At 32.4% G+C, this 15,116-nt stretch overlaps 1 protein-coding gene across 1 annotated transcript; it reads left to right on the top strand.

Annotated features, from left to right (window-relative positions):
• Positions 1-2,696: 2,696 nt before the first annotated feature.
• LOC132039160 (uncharacterized) lies at positions 2,697-3,023 on the top strand. The gene has a single exon (XM_059429704.1). It carries the CDS (start codon positions 2,697-2,699, stop codon positions 3,021-3,023), a length of 327 nt encoding a protein of 108 aa, XP_059285687.1.
• The last annotated feature ends 12,093 nt before the right edge of the window (positions 3,024-15,116 follow it).

A 15,116-nucleotide genomic window follows, 5' to 3' on the forward strand; every position in this document is an offset into this window, starting at 1 on the left:
TTTTAAATTTCATGTGTTCATGATGTGTTGCATTTAATTTATAAAATTGTTGGAGGCGAATGTTGAACACTCGGCGGGTTCAAGTATCGTGTGTGTTGTTTAGGTTCTTCCGACGTTGTTCGTGACGTCGGATGCCTGTCCACGTCTAGCGGGTTTGGGGATGGACATCAACTAAACAAACCCTCTCATTGCTCCAAAGCCAAAATCCCATTCGGCTGAAGCTTCCTCCATCGACCCATTAGTGTTGATCTTTTAGTCTTTCTTTCTTGATTTCTTTGAGTTTTTTTTCTTCTTACAAAATGCTTTTTGTGTTAAAATTGTAATCTTGCTTGTGAGTTTTGTACATTTATGTATAACCATTGTCATTTTGCTTGTGGGTTTTGTACATTTACGTATTATAAAAGGTGTAATCTTGATTGTGGGTTTTGTACATTTATGTATAAAAGTTGTAATTTTCTTGTGGGTGTGTACCGTTTTTTATAGAAAAGTTGTAATCTTGTGCTTTTTGTAGAGTTATGTATAACATTGTAATTTTGCTTGTGGGTATGTACATTTTTGTAAAGAAATTGGCATATTGCTTTGCGTGTTTTTTGTTGGTTGCTTAAATTTGTGGTACTTTACTTCAAATTGTGAGTTGAATTGAACTTTCATTTTGTAGGGAAGTGCTTTGATTCTTTAAGATGGATAAATTTCTCACAAAATTTAATTGTTCTCAACCGAGTTCTAGTATGGATGCCAATCATTCTCAACTTATAGATGTACTCGATTTAGGATCGCTTGAAGCTGATCTAGGAGAAAGGATACCCATTGCTGAATATAACCCTCGAATTCGGATGAAGGTAGAGAGACATTATATTTAAATAGGACCTTGTCAACCTTTACTGAAAAAATTTCCTACAACTCAAATAGGAAATAGAGGTCGTCAATTTGTTTCAAGTTGGTACAAAGGTCCACATTCTAATTGGTTGGAGTATAGCATGAAGAAAGATGCCGCATATTGCCTATGTTGTTATTTGTTCAAAAATGAATTTGTACATGGAATCGAGTGAGTTTTATACGAAAAATGGTTTAGGAGTTGGAATAGGCTCTTGAAAGGTTCCGTTTGCATGTTGGTGAGGTTAATAGTGTCCATGATAGATGTTTCAAGAAGATGCTAGATTTGTCAAATCATCATCAATCAATTCAAGTTGTTCTTGAAAAGCATTCCGAGAAGGAAAAAAGTGATTATCGAATGCGTTTGGAAGCCTCAATTTATGTGGCAAGACTTCTTTTGCACCATGGGTTGCCTTTTCGAGGTCATGATGAAAGTGAATCTTCAACAAATCAAGGCTTCGCTCTAGGATTTTTGCGATGGCACGGGGATAAACATCCGATGTGGAAAAGTGATATTAGAAGATGCTCCACAAAATGATATTTTGACTTGTCCTATGATCCAAAAAGATATTGTCCACGCTTGTATAAAGAAACGGTGAAAGCTATAATTGAAGACTTGAATGGAGATTACTTTGGTATATTAAGTGGATGAGTCCAAAGATATCTCACACAAAGAACAAATGGCTCTTGTGTTGCGGCATGTTGATAAGAATGGTGAGGTGGTAGAATGATTTATCGGTCTAGTCCATGTTAGTGATACATCAGCATGCTCGTTAAAGAAAGAAATCTACTCTTTGCTTTCCAATCACTCACTAAGTCCGTCCAAAATACGTGGACAAGTTTATGATGGAGCTAGTAATATGAGAGGAGAGATAAATGGTCTCAAAACTTTGATTATGAAAGATAGTCCATCGGCATATTACATTCATTGTTTTGCTCATCAATTGCAATTAACACTTGTAGCTATCGCTAAAAAACATGGGATGTTGGAGACTTCTTTGATCATGTTACTAATGTGTTGAATGTTGTTGGAGGATCTTTTAAGCATAGAGATTTGATTCGTCATCATCAAGTCCGAAAAGTTGGAGCAAAGCATTGAATCGTGAAGTTCATACCGACGAGGACTAAATCAAATGCGCGGACTTTCAAAGACCAGTGATACCCGTCAGGGATCACATTTCAAAACATTAGATAACTTTATTATTATTTCTCAACTATTGTTCATGTGCTTGAAGTGATTAAACATGAAGGTTCCACCTCAAGTGATAGAAATCAAGCAAAATATCTTTTGACTGAGATTAAAACATTCAAATTTGTTTTTATGCTTCACTTGATGTTGAAAGTGTTGGCAATGTCAAATGAGTTGAGCAAAATTTTACAAAAAAAGGATCAAGATATTATTAATGTCGTGGAGTTTCTTAACATTGCAAAAGAAAGATTGCAAGATATGAGGGAAGCTAGATGGAGGCCTTTGTTGGATGATATTTCCTCATTTTGTGATGCACAAGGTATTTTGATTCCCAAGTTAGATGAGTCTTATTTTCCTGGAAAGTCAAAGCGTAAGTCTTCGGTGTTTGTTATTCACACCACTTGCGTATTGAAATCTTTGTCTTGTGATTGACGTGCAACTTCAAGAGCTTAATGATCGCTTTGATGTAGCGAGTAATGATTTGCTTCTTGGGATGGGTAGCTTGAATCCTATCAATTCTTTTGCTAATTTTGACAAAGGTAGAATCATGACTTTAGCAAAGTGTTACCCAGATGAGTTTGATGAACTATAGATTCGAGATTTGAGTTACCAACTCGATACTTTCATATTTCATATGCGAAGTGGTAATCCCAAGTTCTCCAACTTGCAAGGAATTGGTGATTTGGCAAAAGCATTAGTTGAGGCAAATCTTGTGGATACTTATTCACTTGTTTATTTACTTGTGAAATTAACTCTGATCTTACCTGTTGCTATCGCAACTGTGGAGAGAGCATTCTCATCCATGAAGCGGATCAAAAATGAAGTGCGAAATAGCATTGGTGATCAATATTTGAATGATTGTTTAGTTTGTTACATAGAGCGTGATGTATTCACAAATGTAAGTAATGATGTCGTCATTGATCATTTTCAGAAGATGAAACCTCGTCGAGGACAATTGTAAATGAATGATGGATATTTATGATATTAGTAGTATTATTGAAAGTTTTATGCTTTTCTCTTCTGTATATTGCTATAAATAAATGTTTCATCGGAAAAGACGAATAACCCGAATCAAAGCTCGAAAAGACGAATAATCCGACCCGAAGCCCAAATTGATTAAATGACGCATGGCACCCGGAAACTTCAAATCCTGGATCCGCCTCTGATTAACTTTATATTCTCTTTTCTCATTTCTATAGTTGTTGTTGACTTAATTTAATTTATTAATCTTTGATCTTTTTATTTCTTAAAGTTAAAAATAGAAGTTTCCCTCTCTTCCTTCTCATTAAAAAAAAGACACAAACCCTCTCTCTTCTCAATTCTCATCAAAGAAACAAACCCCCTTTTCTCAATTCTCATCAACTAAACAAACCCTCTTCATTACTCCAAAGCCAAAATCCCATTTGACTGCTTCCTCCATTGACCCATTGTAAGGATCTTTTCGTCTTTCTTTCTTGATTTCTTTTGAGTTTTTTTTCTTACAAAAATGCTTTTTTGTGTTAAAATTGTATTCTTGCTTGTGAGTTTTGTACATTTATGTATAAAAGTTGTCATTTTGCTTGTGGGTTTTGTACATTTACGTATAAAAGTTGTAATCTTGATTGTGGGTTTTGTACATTTATGTATAAAAGTTGTAATTTTTCTTGTGGGTGTGTACTGTTTTATAGAAAAGTTGTAATCTTGCTTGTGCTTTTTGTAGAGTTATGTATAAAAGTGTAATTTTGCTTGTGGGTATGTACATTTTTGTAAAGAAGTTGGCATATTGCTTTGTGTGTTTTTTGTTGGCTGCTTAAATTTGTGGTGCTTTACTTCAAATTGTGAGTTGAATTGAACTTTCATTTTGTAGGGAAGTGCTTTGATTCTTTGAAGATGGATAAATTTCTCACAAAAATTATCTGAAAAAAAAAAAAAAAAAGAGAAGAAGATTTGATTGCACAGTTATCAAAATTAGGGGTATCAAACAGATGCTTTAAGTCAAGTTTGGATGAGCCAATACAGATTGACTCAATAAATATATCTTGTCAAACATTGACTAAGATCAAAATGGGGTGAATTAACATGAATTAAGCAATAAATCATAGGGAAACTGAACTGGTTATACTTTATCGCATCAGTTAAAAGGTCGCACACGTCATCAGACAGGTCTTAATAAAATTTGCCGCCAGTTACTTGAATCAAATTGGTTTAGACAAGATAACTCAAAAAACACATTACAATCAACCCATCTAAATTTGAACAAGTTGGACATTTTGAACGTTTTTAAGCCAAATAGATAAAACTAATCTTATTAATAAAAGTAGTTGCTAAAACTTAGAACACTAGCTAGTCGATACTCGTTACCATAATTTAAAAAAAAAAAAAATTAATAAGATAAGGAACAACATAAGTAACAATGACCGATTTACTATGCCTCTGCCCCTTGTGTTAGAGAAAGATTTCATTGTTTTGACACTTAATAAAACACAAACAAAAAAGAGTAAGGTCAATAATATCAGCTTCTCACATTTATTTTATTTTGCTTTACGCATCTTAACATTTGAAACTTATTGACTCGACTAATAATCTGACGAGTTGTTGAAGGCTCAACATAACGACGGGGGCACTGCAATTCCCGGTTGAGTGGAACAAAAAGCCTTGAAGTCAGGAGGAAAGAAAGGATCAAACGGCAAAATCTTTGGCCAACAACTATCATCAATTTCCATAGCAGCCTTACAACATTGAGGGCCAAGAAAATTAAATTGAATCCTCAAGAAAGATGTTAAAATTTCTTCAATACAACTAGGAACTGTTATTACTGATTGAAAGCAGTTTCTGATTTCTTCAGAATTATATGGGAATAACCCTGGTATAATCCCTGATTGTCTAGTAAATTCTTCATGAGCAAAGATAGGTGCAATCGCCATAGTTATTATGTATAAAATAGTTACTAGCATAGCTGAATTAAAAACTTTAGGGCCTGTCATTATTATATTAGAGAGTATAGGTACTAGTTTTTGCTAGTAATTTTTTTTTCTTTTCGGAGGGTTTTTGTTGAGTGGATTTGCAAATATGAGGGATATTTGGATGTGGGAGTTTTGTATTTAATTATATATTTGGACACTAGAATTTTTGTCTTTTGAAACTGTCTCATCAGTTTCAATTTTTCTTGTTTAATGTGATTAAGCATTTCATGACGCATTTAAATGAAATTTGTTCTGTTTTGAACATTTATTTAATAGTATATAGAGTTTATTGAAGAAGCAGTTTCTACATTTGCATTTGTATCTTTAATGTGTTAATTGTTATACGTTTCCTTTAATTTACTGTTCACTAAGTGGATAATTACTGTGTTCCGAGTTAATTTCGCATCTATCACTTTTTTAATTTCAAGATTCTATTCAATTTAAAAAACAGAAAAAAGTCAAAAATGCTCATGAACTATTGAAAATAGTGCAATTATGTTACCCCTTTGCTTTTTGGCGTAAAAATATCTCTACCACTAGTTGAGTGGAGCAAATATGCCGTTAAACTATTGGAAATAGAGCAATTATGTCCTTTGTTTGCTTTTTTAGCACAAAAACATTTCTACCGTTAGTCAAGTGAATGAGATATGCCTTTCTCAACTAACGGACTCCACATCAGATGTATAACATAAAATAATATTTCATTTGCGGAGTTGGAATAATCCTAGTAACAAATTAATAATATAACACAAGTAGTGAAAAATCAAAATATTTATCTCTCTAGCAATATAACAAAATTAGTAAACTAAATCAAACCACCCATAAAAGGTCGTTTCTCTCCAGCTGAACTCTTCAATTTAAATATTCAATTATTCAACTGAACCTATTGCAATTAGTGAAATTTTCAAATAGTTTGATTTAATTCACTAATTATGTTATATTGTTACTGAAATCAAAGAGCTTATGGTGACCAAGAAAGTTGGATGGTCTAAGCAGTCGTGATTAATTAATTAGTCAAAATTGTGTCCATACAAGTGAAACAAAATTAGTATCGTGATTAATTAATTAGTCAAAGTTGTGTCCATACAAGTGAAACAAAATTAGAGGATGAATCTTTATACTGTTGGATTTCGTTCCCCTCTACTTGATTAAAGAGAAGTGATTTTTAAAAGATAATAATTCCTCAGTAGATAATTAATTAAGAATTACAGAGGTCCTGTGCATGAAATTTAAAATTTTGAGAAAACAAAGTTTGACTTCTTGTATGTGGCACGGTTCAAACTAAAAGTGATACTAGTTGATTGCCTGAATGATTATTCAATTTGTAAAAATTGATCATTAAAGTCATTTATCTTTAAAAAATTATCTTACTTTACCTAGTTTATTTCAATGGTCATCTTAGCTTGATGTTGTATTTTCACGATGAGAACTAACATGACAAGTTTAATTCTAAGAAAAAAAATTAATCAAACTACTAATTTTGAATCTGGACCAATTTAAAATTCAACCCACCCTAAAACCGACTCACTATCTGACCTTAGCCGCCCCCTTTTATTCCAAACAAAAAAGGTCCGAGCCCTCATACTTTCGCTTCAAATGTTACAAATCTTGATATATAGGAAATCCAATTAACTAGCATTACATAATGACAAATGACGAAACTAGCTTCATAATGCATTTTTTCAACACCTCTAAGGAACAGCATATTCTTAGATAAATCCACAAGAATCGAAAAAATCATGAAAATAAACAAGAGTACTTGAGTTGAACAACAACTACATTTAAATTCCAAGAAAGCTAAGATCGGCTGTATGAATCATCACTTTTCATAACGCTCTAAGACCGTCTCAATCCATTAATTGAAAAAGAAAAAAGAAAAACTCCAAGAAGACAAAACACGAGAGACTATTAAGGAAACAGATTGTCGCGGGGTACAAATATTTCGGGACGAATAGGCAGGGTGTGATGAAGCCTTCTGGGTGACACATGATTTTTCTTGAGCTTGGGGTTTTTCAAGGGGCCATATGGATCATCAACAAAGGGATAATTAGGTGTAAAAAGGTCTCCATTATTTCCAACGCACAAATCCTTAACAAATGGAGGGATAAACAAGTCAAGTGGATTAACACCTTCAAAGGCACATTTACTTGAAACATCATTGATAGCCTTGCAACACCCTTCACTTATGGCAGCAAGGCTCATAGAACCATCTCTGGACCCCGCTTGTTGAATCACACTAGGTATGTTATTATTGTTGTTACTCATAGAACTACCTCCTATTTTTCCTCCAAGAATCTCAGACATCTTAAAACCACACACCATCAATTTTGTCATGGCCTCCCAACACTGTGGCATCGAGTAAAATTCAGAAAGGTCAGCAGATGGAGCATGCCAGGAAAGCCCCGATTGAATTAGCATTGAAAAAGACATAACCAAAATCAAAATTGGGTATCGAAACGAAAATAATTCTAAAGCCATTTTTTTTTTTTGTTGGGAAACGTCTATTGAACTGGATTCTTGAAAACTTAATGAAAAGAGATGTTGGTAATGTATAGCTTAAAATATGAAGTTATGAAGTTGGCTTTGAAGCATTCTCCTTAAATAGGAGTTTATAAACTTAGGTGTAATATCTAATACTAGACTAGATTCTATCAAATTGGGAGTACGTAAATTTGAAGTCTATCTATGAAGTTTATGAACTAAAAGGATGAGCATAAATTGATTGTCAATTGTTTTACATGTCACATTTTTTATGTTGTGACATAGTGTAAATGTAGTTTTACAGACACGTTATTATTGTGACTGCATATAGTGACAAAAGTTCAGATTTCAATTAAAATTTGAAACATTGGTTTGCTAATTATGCTTGTTCAACTATTGACTTCAGCAATGGTCAAGTCGTCAAAGGGACTCATTCACACTTTCTGTTCACATCAATTTACATGCATGTAACAAGATTATATATAAGTTATAATAATTAAAAGATATACTAATTAATTACAAATAAGTGGTAAAATAAAGTATATAAAAAGGTATGTATCAAGTATTCACGATCTAATATAAATATCGAATATGAATAAATTTTTATCAAACAATAAATCGCATCCCCCTTTCCGACACACACAATTCCACGTATTTTTATTCTACCAGAGGGACTTGGCCCGAGTTATTGTCCCAAGATGGCAATAGTTTAATGGGTAAAATTTACAAACGACTATGTTTTCAACTTTTGTAAATGAAAGATAGACATTATTATAAAGTTTCAAATTCTCTCTCTCGATATATATGAATTTCAAGACATTATCACAAAGTTTTGCTTGTGAAATTTGATATTTTACGACAATAGCTATTTGTTTAAAACACGATAAAAAAGTGACTAACAAACATTTATTTAAGCTATTTTACTCTTTTGGCCATTTGCTTAGTGGGCATAACTTCACAAGATACCATTTAGAACTAGCTCACCAATAGGGGTATTCAATAAAAATAATATTTTTTGAGTTGTTGATATATATATTTTTTGAAAAATTCCAAACTTAAATTCTCAATCTTTAACTAGGAACTGTATTTTTTTTTTTTTTTTTTGAGTTTTCTAAAGATGTGGAAAATCGATTTTCAATTTAAAAAATAATTTTTATTTGCAAAAAACAGTTTAAATATACACTTTATGTGAAAACTCAACAGCCGAGTCTACAAACTCATAAGTTTTTAACTTCAAATAAACATCACTTTATTCTCGGGGAGTGAATGCAAGAGATGGCTAATATCGTTTTGTTAATGCTTGATTAACATTTGTTATTTGTGTTTATGATGTAGCCCGAGCTGCCATGAATTTTACAATGCTTATGTCTTTAATGTTTAACATATTCATGCTTTGTAGCTTTTGTCAAAGGGAGGGAGGGGGGGGGGGGGAGAAGCATTTTGCGATGTACTTGTGCGAGAATGAAAGTTCCTACTATTTTTTGGATAACTCAATTTATATGTGTCTTGAGTATGTCTGAAATATGATACTGAGTCTTTGATTAAACAATAAGAAATAAGAGAAGACCACATATTTCAAATTCATGTTTAGTGATTCGTACATTTGTAAGAAAAAATTAGAGAATTTCTAGGATAAATTTCACCGTGGTCACAAACTTTAAGTTTATCACGCCAAAATCACTTATTTTGGGTGGACTGATCTAATGCAAAAATCACTTTATCAGTTTTTTTTTCTTTTTTGCAAAAATCACTTTATCAGTTTTTTTTCTTTGTTTTAATTAATAACCGAATTCCAACTTTTGAGTTCTTATCTAAAACAACATAATCAAGAGAAACAGCAAACTAAATTGAGGTGAGACATTTTATTGAATAAACAATTTTGGGTGCATGACATTTGAAATGAATTCCTTTTCTTTCTGTAAAAAGTAAGATAAGAAGACAATTTACCTAAAAATGAACCACAGGTGGCTCCAATTGATGATTTAGATCTTAGCTTCTACTATCCCTATCTCTAAGGACACATTATTCTTGAGGGGTTTAATTCTTGCTAACGACAGGGCTAATAGCACGTTCACTGTGATATTTGGAAAGCCTTGGGCTAATAGCTTTATGAAATGTAACACGTTGTGGCAATAGTCCAGGATTGCCTCTAAGAAAAGGTCTTTTAAGCAGAATCGAGCTTTTCTTCAAATTTTCAAAGTTAGAAATCTTGCTAACGGCGGGACTAACAACACGTTCACCATGAGTTTCAGAAAGCCTTGGGCTAATAGCTTTATGAAATGTAACACCTTGTGGCAATAGCCCATGATTATTACCTCTAAGAAAAGGTCTCTTAAGCACAATTGAACTTTTCTTCAAATCTCCAAAATTAGCATTGATATTGTTACTAACTGCAGGACTAATAGCACGTTCACCATAGTTTACAGAGGGTCTTGGGCTAATAGCTTTATGAAATGTAACACCTCGTGGCAATAGCCCAGCTGGATTACCTCTAAGATAAGGCCTCTTAAGCAAGATCAAATTTTGCTCCAAATTTCTTAAGTAAGGATTAGAAGTACTCTTGCCAATTATAGGGTCAGTGTCATCTTCAGACTGGTTTTCGGTAAGCCCTTTGCTTTTATGAAATGGAATTCCTTGTGGCAATATTCCAGGATTACCTATAAGATAAGGCATTTTCGGAACTTTTGTAAGTTCTGCTCGTACTAAGATAGCTCCACATGTTATTATGAAGAAAATTAGAGGAAAAATAGAGAGTTTTTGCACCATTTTGCTGTAAGGCTTAATACACAAAAAGTCACGAAAAATTAACAAGGGGAGAATAGTATATTTCCTTGAGTGTTGGACTTGACTTATATAATGTTCATATATGTATAGCATTTACTCTATCTACTAAATGAAATAAGAATGGTAACAGCCTTAATGGAAACAGTTTCAGTATTGGTATTAATTGTGGTTCCAAAATTAATTAAGTTGCTATTTTGACAATATAGTTAACAAAATCTTTTTATATTTATGTAAACATAGGAAGTTGTATTTTGTTTGGTATTGAAGTCCTAATAGTGGAAAATATAAAATTTATATAAACCAGAAGAATGCGATTATAGTGCTACTTCGATGAAATACAGTAACAGTAGTATTGAAACTGCAATTTAGTCCGAACCACTCGCTAAGTCTCAAATGATTAAAATAATAACATGTTCAAAGTACCAAAACACACATTTTTTTGTGGCATTAACACTCAAAATAGGAGCATAACTACGTGTACACAAGGGGATTCAATTGAATACTCTCCACCGAAAAATTATACTCCCTCAATTTCAATTTATGTGAACTTTTTCAGAGTACGATGGTCAAACTTTATAACTTTGACCGTAAATTTTGGTATAGTTTTTTCAAGTTTGTAAATAAATTTATATGTGTAGAAAATATATAAAAAGTAGTATAAATCGTGGTAATTTATAATTCAAATAATTTAAAATGAATGTAAGGAAAACATTGTCAAAGAACCACCTTCAAAACTCCCCAAATAGTAATATGTTTACATTAATTGAAACAGAGGAAGTATTATATTTGATGGAAATACAGGCATAAACAACAGAAGCAAATAACCAGGATCAACTTGCATGTAATATAGACAACATATAATCAAGATATTAATCAAACATAAAATTGATACTTATCTCTTAAAGCGTGAATGCAACCTCGAATCTAGCCTTCAAGCACGAGCAAAAATCATCCACGCATTCATCCTCCAGTTCCAGGGTCTTCTACTGTGTAACCCGAATAATGCCAGAATCTGCGAAATTCGTTTGGGCGAATTTCTATGGAAAAAGTATATAAACTTGTAAAACCCTTTTGCCTCCTTATGGAATCAGACCCCTATTTTATAACTACGAGTTTTAGGGTTTTCATCATTTTTCAAAACCTGCTGGGTCTTTATTTTCCACTAAGAAATAATATTCCATTTAATTCTTTATTATTCGGGCACATCAGGGACCACAAAATTTAATTAACAAGGCTTCCTATTATGGAATTAATTCGAAATATCTGAATTAATCCTACCATAATAAATTACGAATTATTCCACTAAAAAATCGTAACTGCACTCCTCAATTCAATTTCGAAATCTTTCATTAAATCTTATTTAACTCCCCATGTTAAGATTACAAATACCAATCAATTAAATTAAATTACTAAAAATTTAATTCATTGACTAATTGAATCCTTTATATTTACGCTTAACTTATATCATGTGACGGATACAAAATCCACCTGCAGGGTTTTCACATGAGACTTATAAGCATTCATAAAGGGGCATCATCAATCTCAAAGTCGAGACATGAATTCTATCAACTAATTATTATTTCACAAATGTATTTTGCCATTATCCAATTTACCAGGAATACGTAGACCCGCAATTGAGTCGTACCTTTTAATAAATCAAAATAATGAACAAATTACATTGATCATAATAATTATATCAAGATTAAGAGTATAAGTACATTTAATGAACTAAAGAATTTGTTTTATACAATCAGTACAAAAACAATTATCTCTCCCTGGTTTGTTCAATACATACAAAATGTACTAGCACAAGAAGACGGAACTATACCATTTCCATAATGAAGATACATTATATTAATCTTGTGCTACAATCATACCGATGGCTTTGTCCAAATTTCATCTTAGATTGTGAACATAAACTTTATAATTATAAGAACCGATGATTTAATCTTACGTGTATAAGCTAAACTAAATACATTAAATCATCTACTATATAAGTAAAGGACACACATACTAGTAAATAATCTATTTAACTCTTTATTAAAAATTGAATAAATAATTGTTCTATAATAAATACTATATCCAAACACATGGGTAATAGTATTGATGCCAACAATATTAAGTGAAAAAATCTTTTTATGTGTATATAGAAAAATCATTGAATATTCTAAACAAAAAAACATCTTTTTTAATTTTATAAATAGAATTTCTGACTTCGCCATTACAAAAAAGCTTTTGAAACACAAACAAGGAAAAAAGCTCAATTCACCTTACTTGTACTCCCTCCATCTCATATTAGTTGGCCACATACTAAAAATATTTGTCCCAAAAACTTGTCCATTTACAAAATCAAGATACAATTAATTAATTTTTTCCTATTTTATCCTTAACATTAATTATTTTTCAAAGTAATCAATATTGATTAGCGTGCAATTTATTAGAGAGAGATAAGGGTAATATAGTAAAAATATATTTTCATTTATGATTTCTTAAGAGACGTTTAAAACAGAAAGTGACCAACTAATATAGGACGGAGGGAGTATGTTTCACAATACAAAATGAACCTAAAACTTATACAAAAGTAAAATTTGGAATAATTTCCGAAATTGTAAGAAAACTGGAGGTCTCATTCTAAAAACTATAAAACCCTCACTTTTCTGATAAAACAAATAAACACTGAACTTTTTGCTCAGCGTGGGATACACGAAGAATAATATAATGCTTCGAAGAAAGCCAAGCAAAATCGAAGAAAAACTTGAAGATAAAGTGCTCGAAGAAATTATGACTTTATGACTAGTTGGTAAATACCAAAAATAATCTATTTATACCTCTAACTACAAATTACATGCTCATAAATTCATAAAATATTAAAATGTCTTTTTCAAGTTATGATTATACTCTTTCCTTTTTAGTCAGTAATAATAAACGGTATTTTTGTTTATATTTAATAAATATTCTTATTTAAATTTAACTTTTTATCTTTAATGAATTAATTTCTAGCCATACAAATTTCTATAATTTTTTAAAGATCACAAGTTTTCAAAGTATTCCTTTATTTCTTAAATTTGGTGCCACTTAAACACCTTTATAAAAAATGGGATGGAGTTTAACTAGACACGGAGTTTAAGAAAAAAAGAAAGACTTTTAGAACTTGTGATATAAAACAAATTTTAGAAATTTGTGTGCTAGAAATTACTCCCTCCGTTCACTATGAATTTCGCACCTCTTAAGAGATAATAAATGAAGTGTATATTTTACCATGATACCCATATTAATTGGTGTATAATTATATTGGATTTTGAAAAATGATTCGGAATGAGTAATTAATGCTAAGGGCAAAACAGGAAAAATAAATTATTTTTCTCTTGATATGCAAAAGTGGATAAGTAAAAGTGAAAATTTATTAAAGGACAAGTAAAAGTGAACGGAGGGAGTATTTCATTAAGGATATAAGGAAAGTTTTAAGTTAAATTATTTCTATATATATATATATATGTATATAATTTCTTGGCTATGCTATTGTTGATGTTTGGGAGTTGTTTGGAGTTGGGAGGAAGTATATGATATAAGGAAAATGCTGCCCAAATTTCGTTAGCTCACCTATTAGTTTAGTTTGACCTTATAAGTGTTTCAACGACTTAACCTTAGTGTGAATCATCTTGAATGTAGATTTGCAAGCTCAGGAGGATAGACGTTGAGTGGTTAAGTAGACGATGAGGTATGTTAAGGCTGTCCCTTTTCTTTCTTATGGCATGATCATATTGATACAAACTTACACAAATGATATCCATAGTGACCCTATTCTTGGAAATACTAGAAGCTTATGTTTCTTGATGTTCTTATGATATTATTGATCTTTGTCTCGTGGTTATTGATCTTGTCTTATGGTTACTGATCTTTTTTATTGTTGATTGATCTCATCTTATGGTCATTGATTCCTTCAAGGTTAGATATGCCGACGATGATAATTCCATAATGGTAATCAGAGGTTTACCGACCTTACATCACTCTGATAGAGTTGTAACATTTTTTTGAGCTCTCATGCATGCTTTATATATATGTATCTATTTTATGACACCGAGCCGCGCTATAGTCGGCCGGGTACGGCACCTATTGTGCACACCACTGCAGTTGGGTACGGTAACACCGAGCCTATTATGGCCGGGTACGATAACACCGAGCCTTATTATGGCCGGGTACGGTATTATGATGATATGGCTTATATATATGTATGGAAATGTTTTTTTAAAAAAAGGAAAGCGTGCATTTCGTCCTCCTTAAGAGGCATTCAGATGTACAGGTTGTTCTCTCTTATCTCATGTTACCTTCACATTTTTATGATAATGTTCTTCATACCTTACATACTCGGTACATTATTCGTACTGACGTCCTTTGTTTGTGGACGCTGCGTTCATGCCTGCAGGTAGACAAGGGGATGGTTCAGACCCTTAGGCTGCCTTCTCAGCGCTTGTACAGGAGCACTCCACTTGTTCCGGAGTTGCATTCAGCTTGATACGATTCTTTTGTGTACATTTGGGCATGGCGGGATCCTGTCGCGTCCTTATTATGTTATGCACTCCAGTAGAGGCTCGTAGACAGATATGCATATTTAGATACTTTATGACCTTCTCGGTCCATATTTTGTTGTATCATTATATTTTGATAGCTTTGTTGGTTTGTATACTTGGGTTTAGCTTGATGACGTATATCTATATCTTTCGGGCTTGTGTCCCTTACAACTTATGATATTTGTTAACTAGTATTATGGCCCACATTCAGGTATGACTATGAGATGCATGTATGTCTTGTGGTGCTCAGTAGGTTAGGCTCCGAGTGCCCGTGGCCCC

The sequence above is a fragment of the Lycium ferocissimum genome, chromosome 12 (genome assembly GCF_029784015.1).
Source record: "Lycium ferocissimum isolate CSIRO_LF1 chromosome 12, AGI_CSIRO_Lferr_CH_V1, whole genome shotgun sequence".
In the NCBI taxonomy this organism is placed as follows: Eukaryota; Viridiplantae; Streptophyta; class Magnoliopsida; order Solanales; family Solanaceae; genus Lycium; species Lycium ferocissimum.

Coding starts and splice junctions, on each gene's coding strand:
- LOC132039160 (XM_059429704.1), top strand. CDS start 2,697: ATGCGAAGTGGTAATCCCAAGTTCTCCAACTTGCAAGGAATTGGTGAT.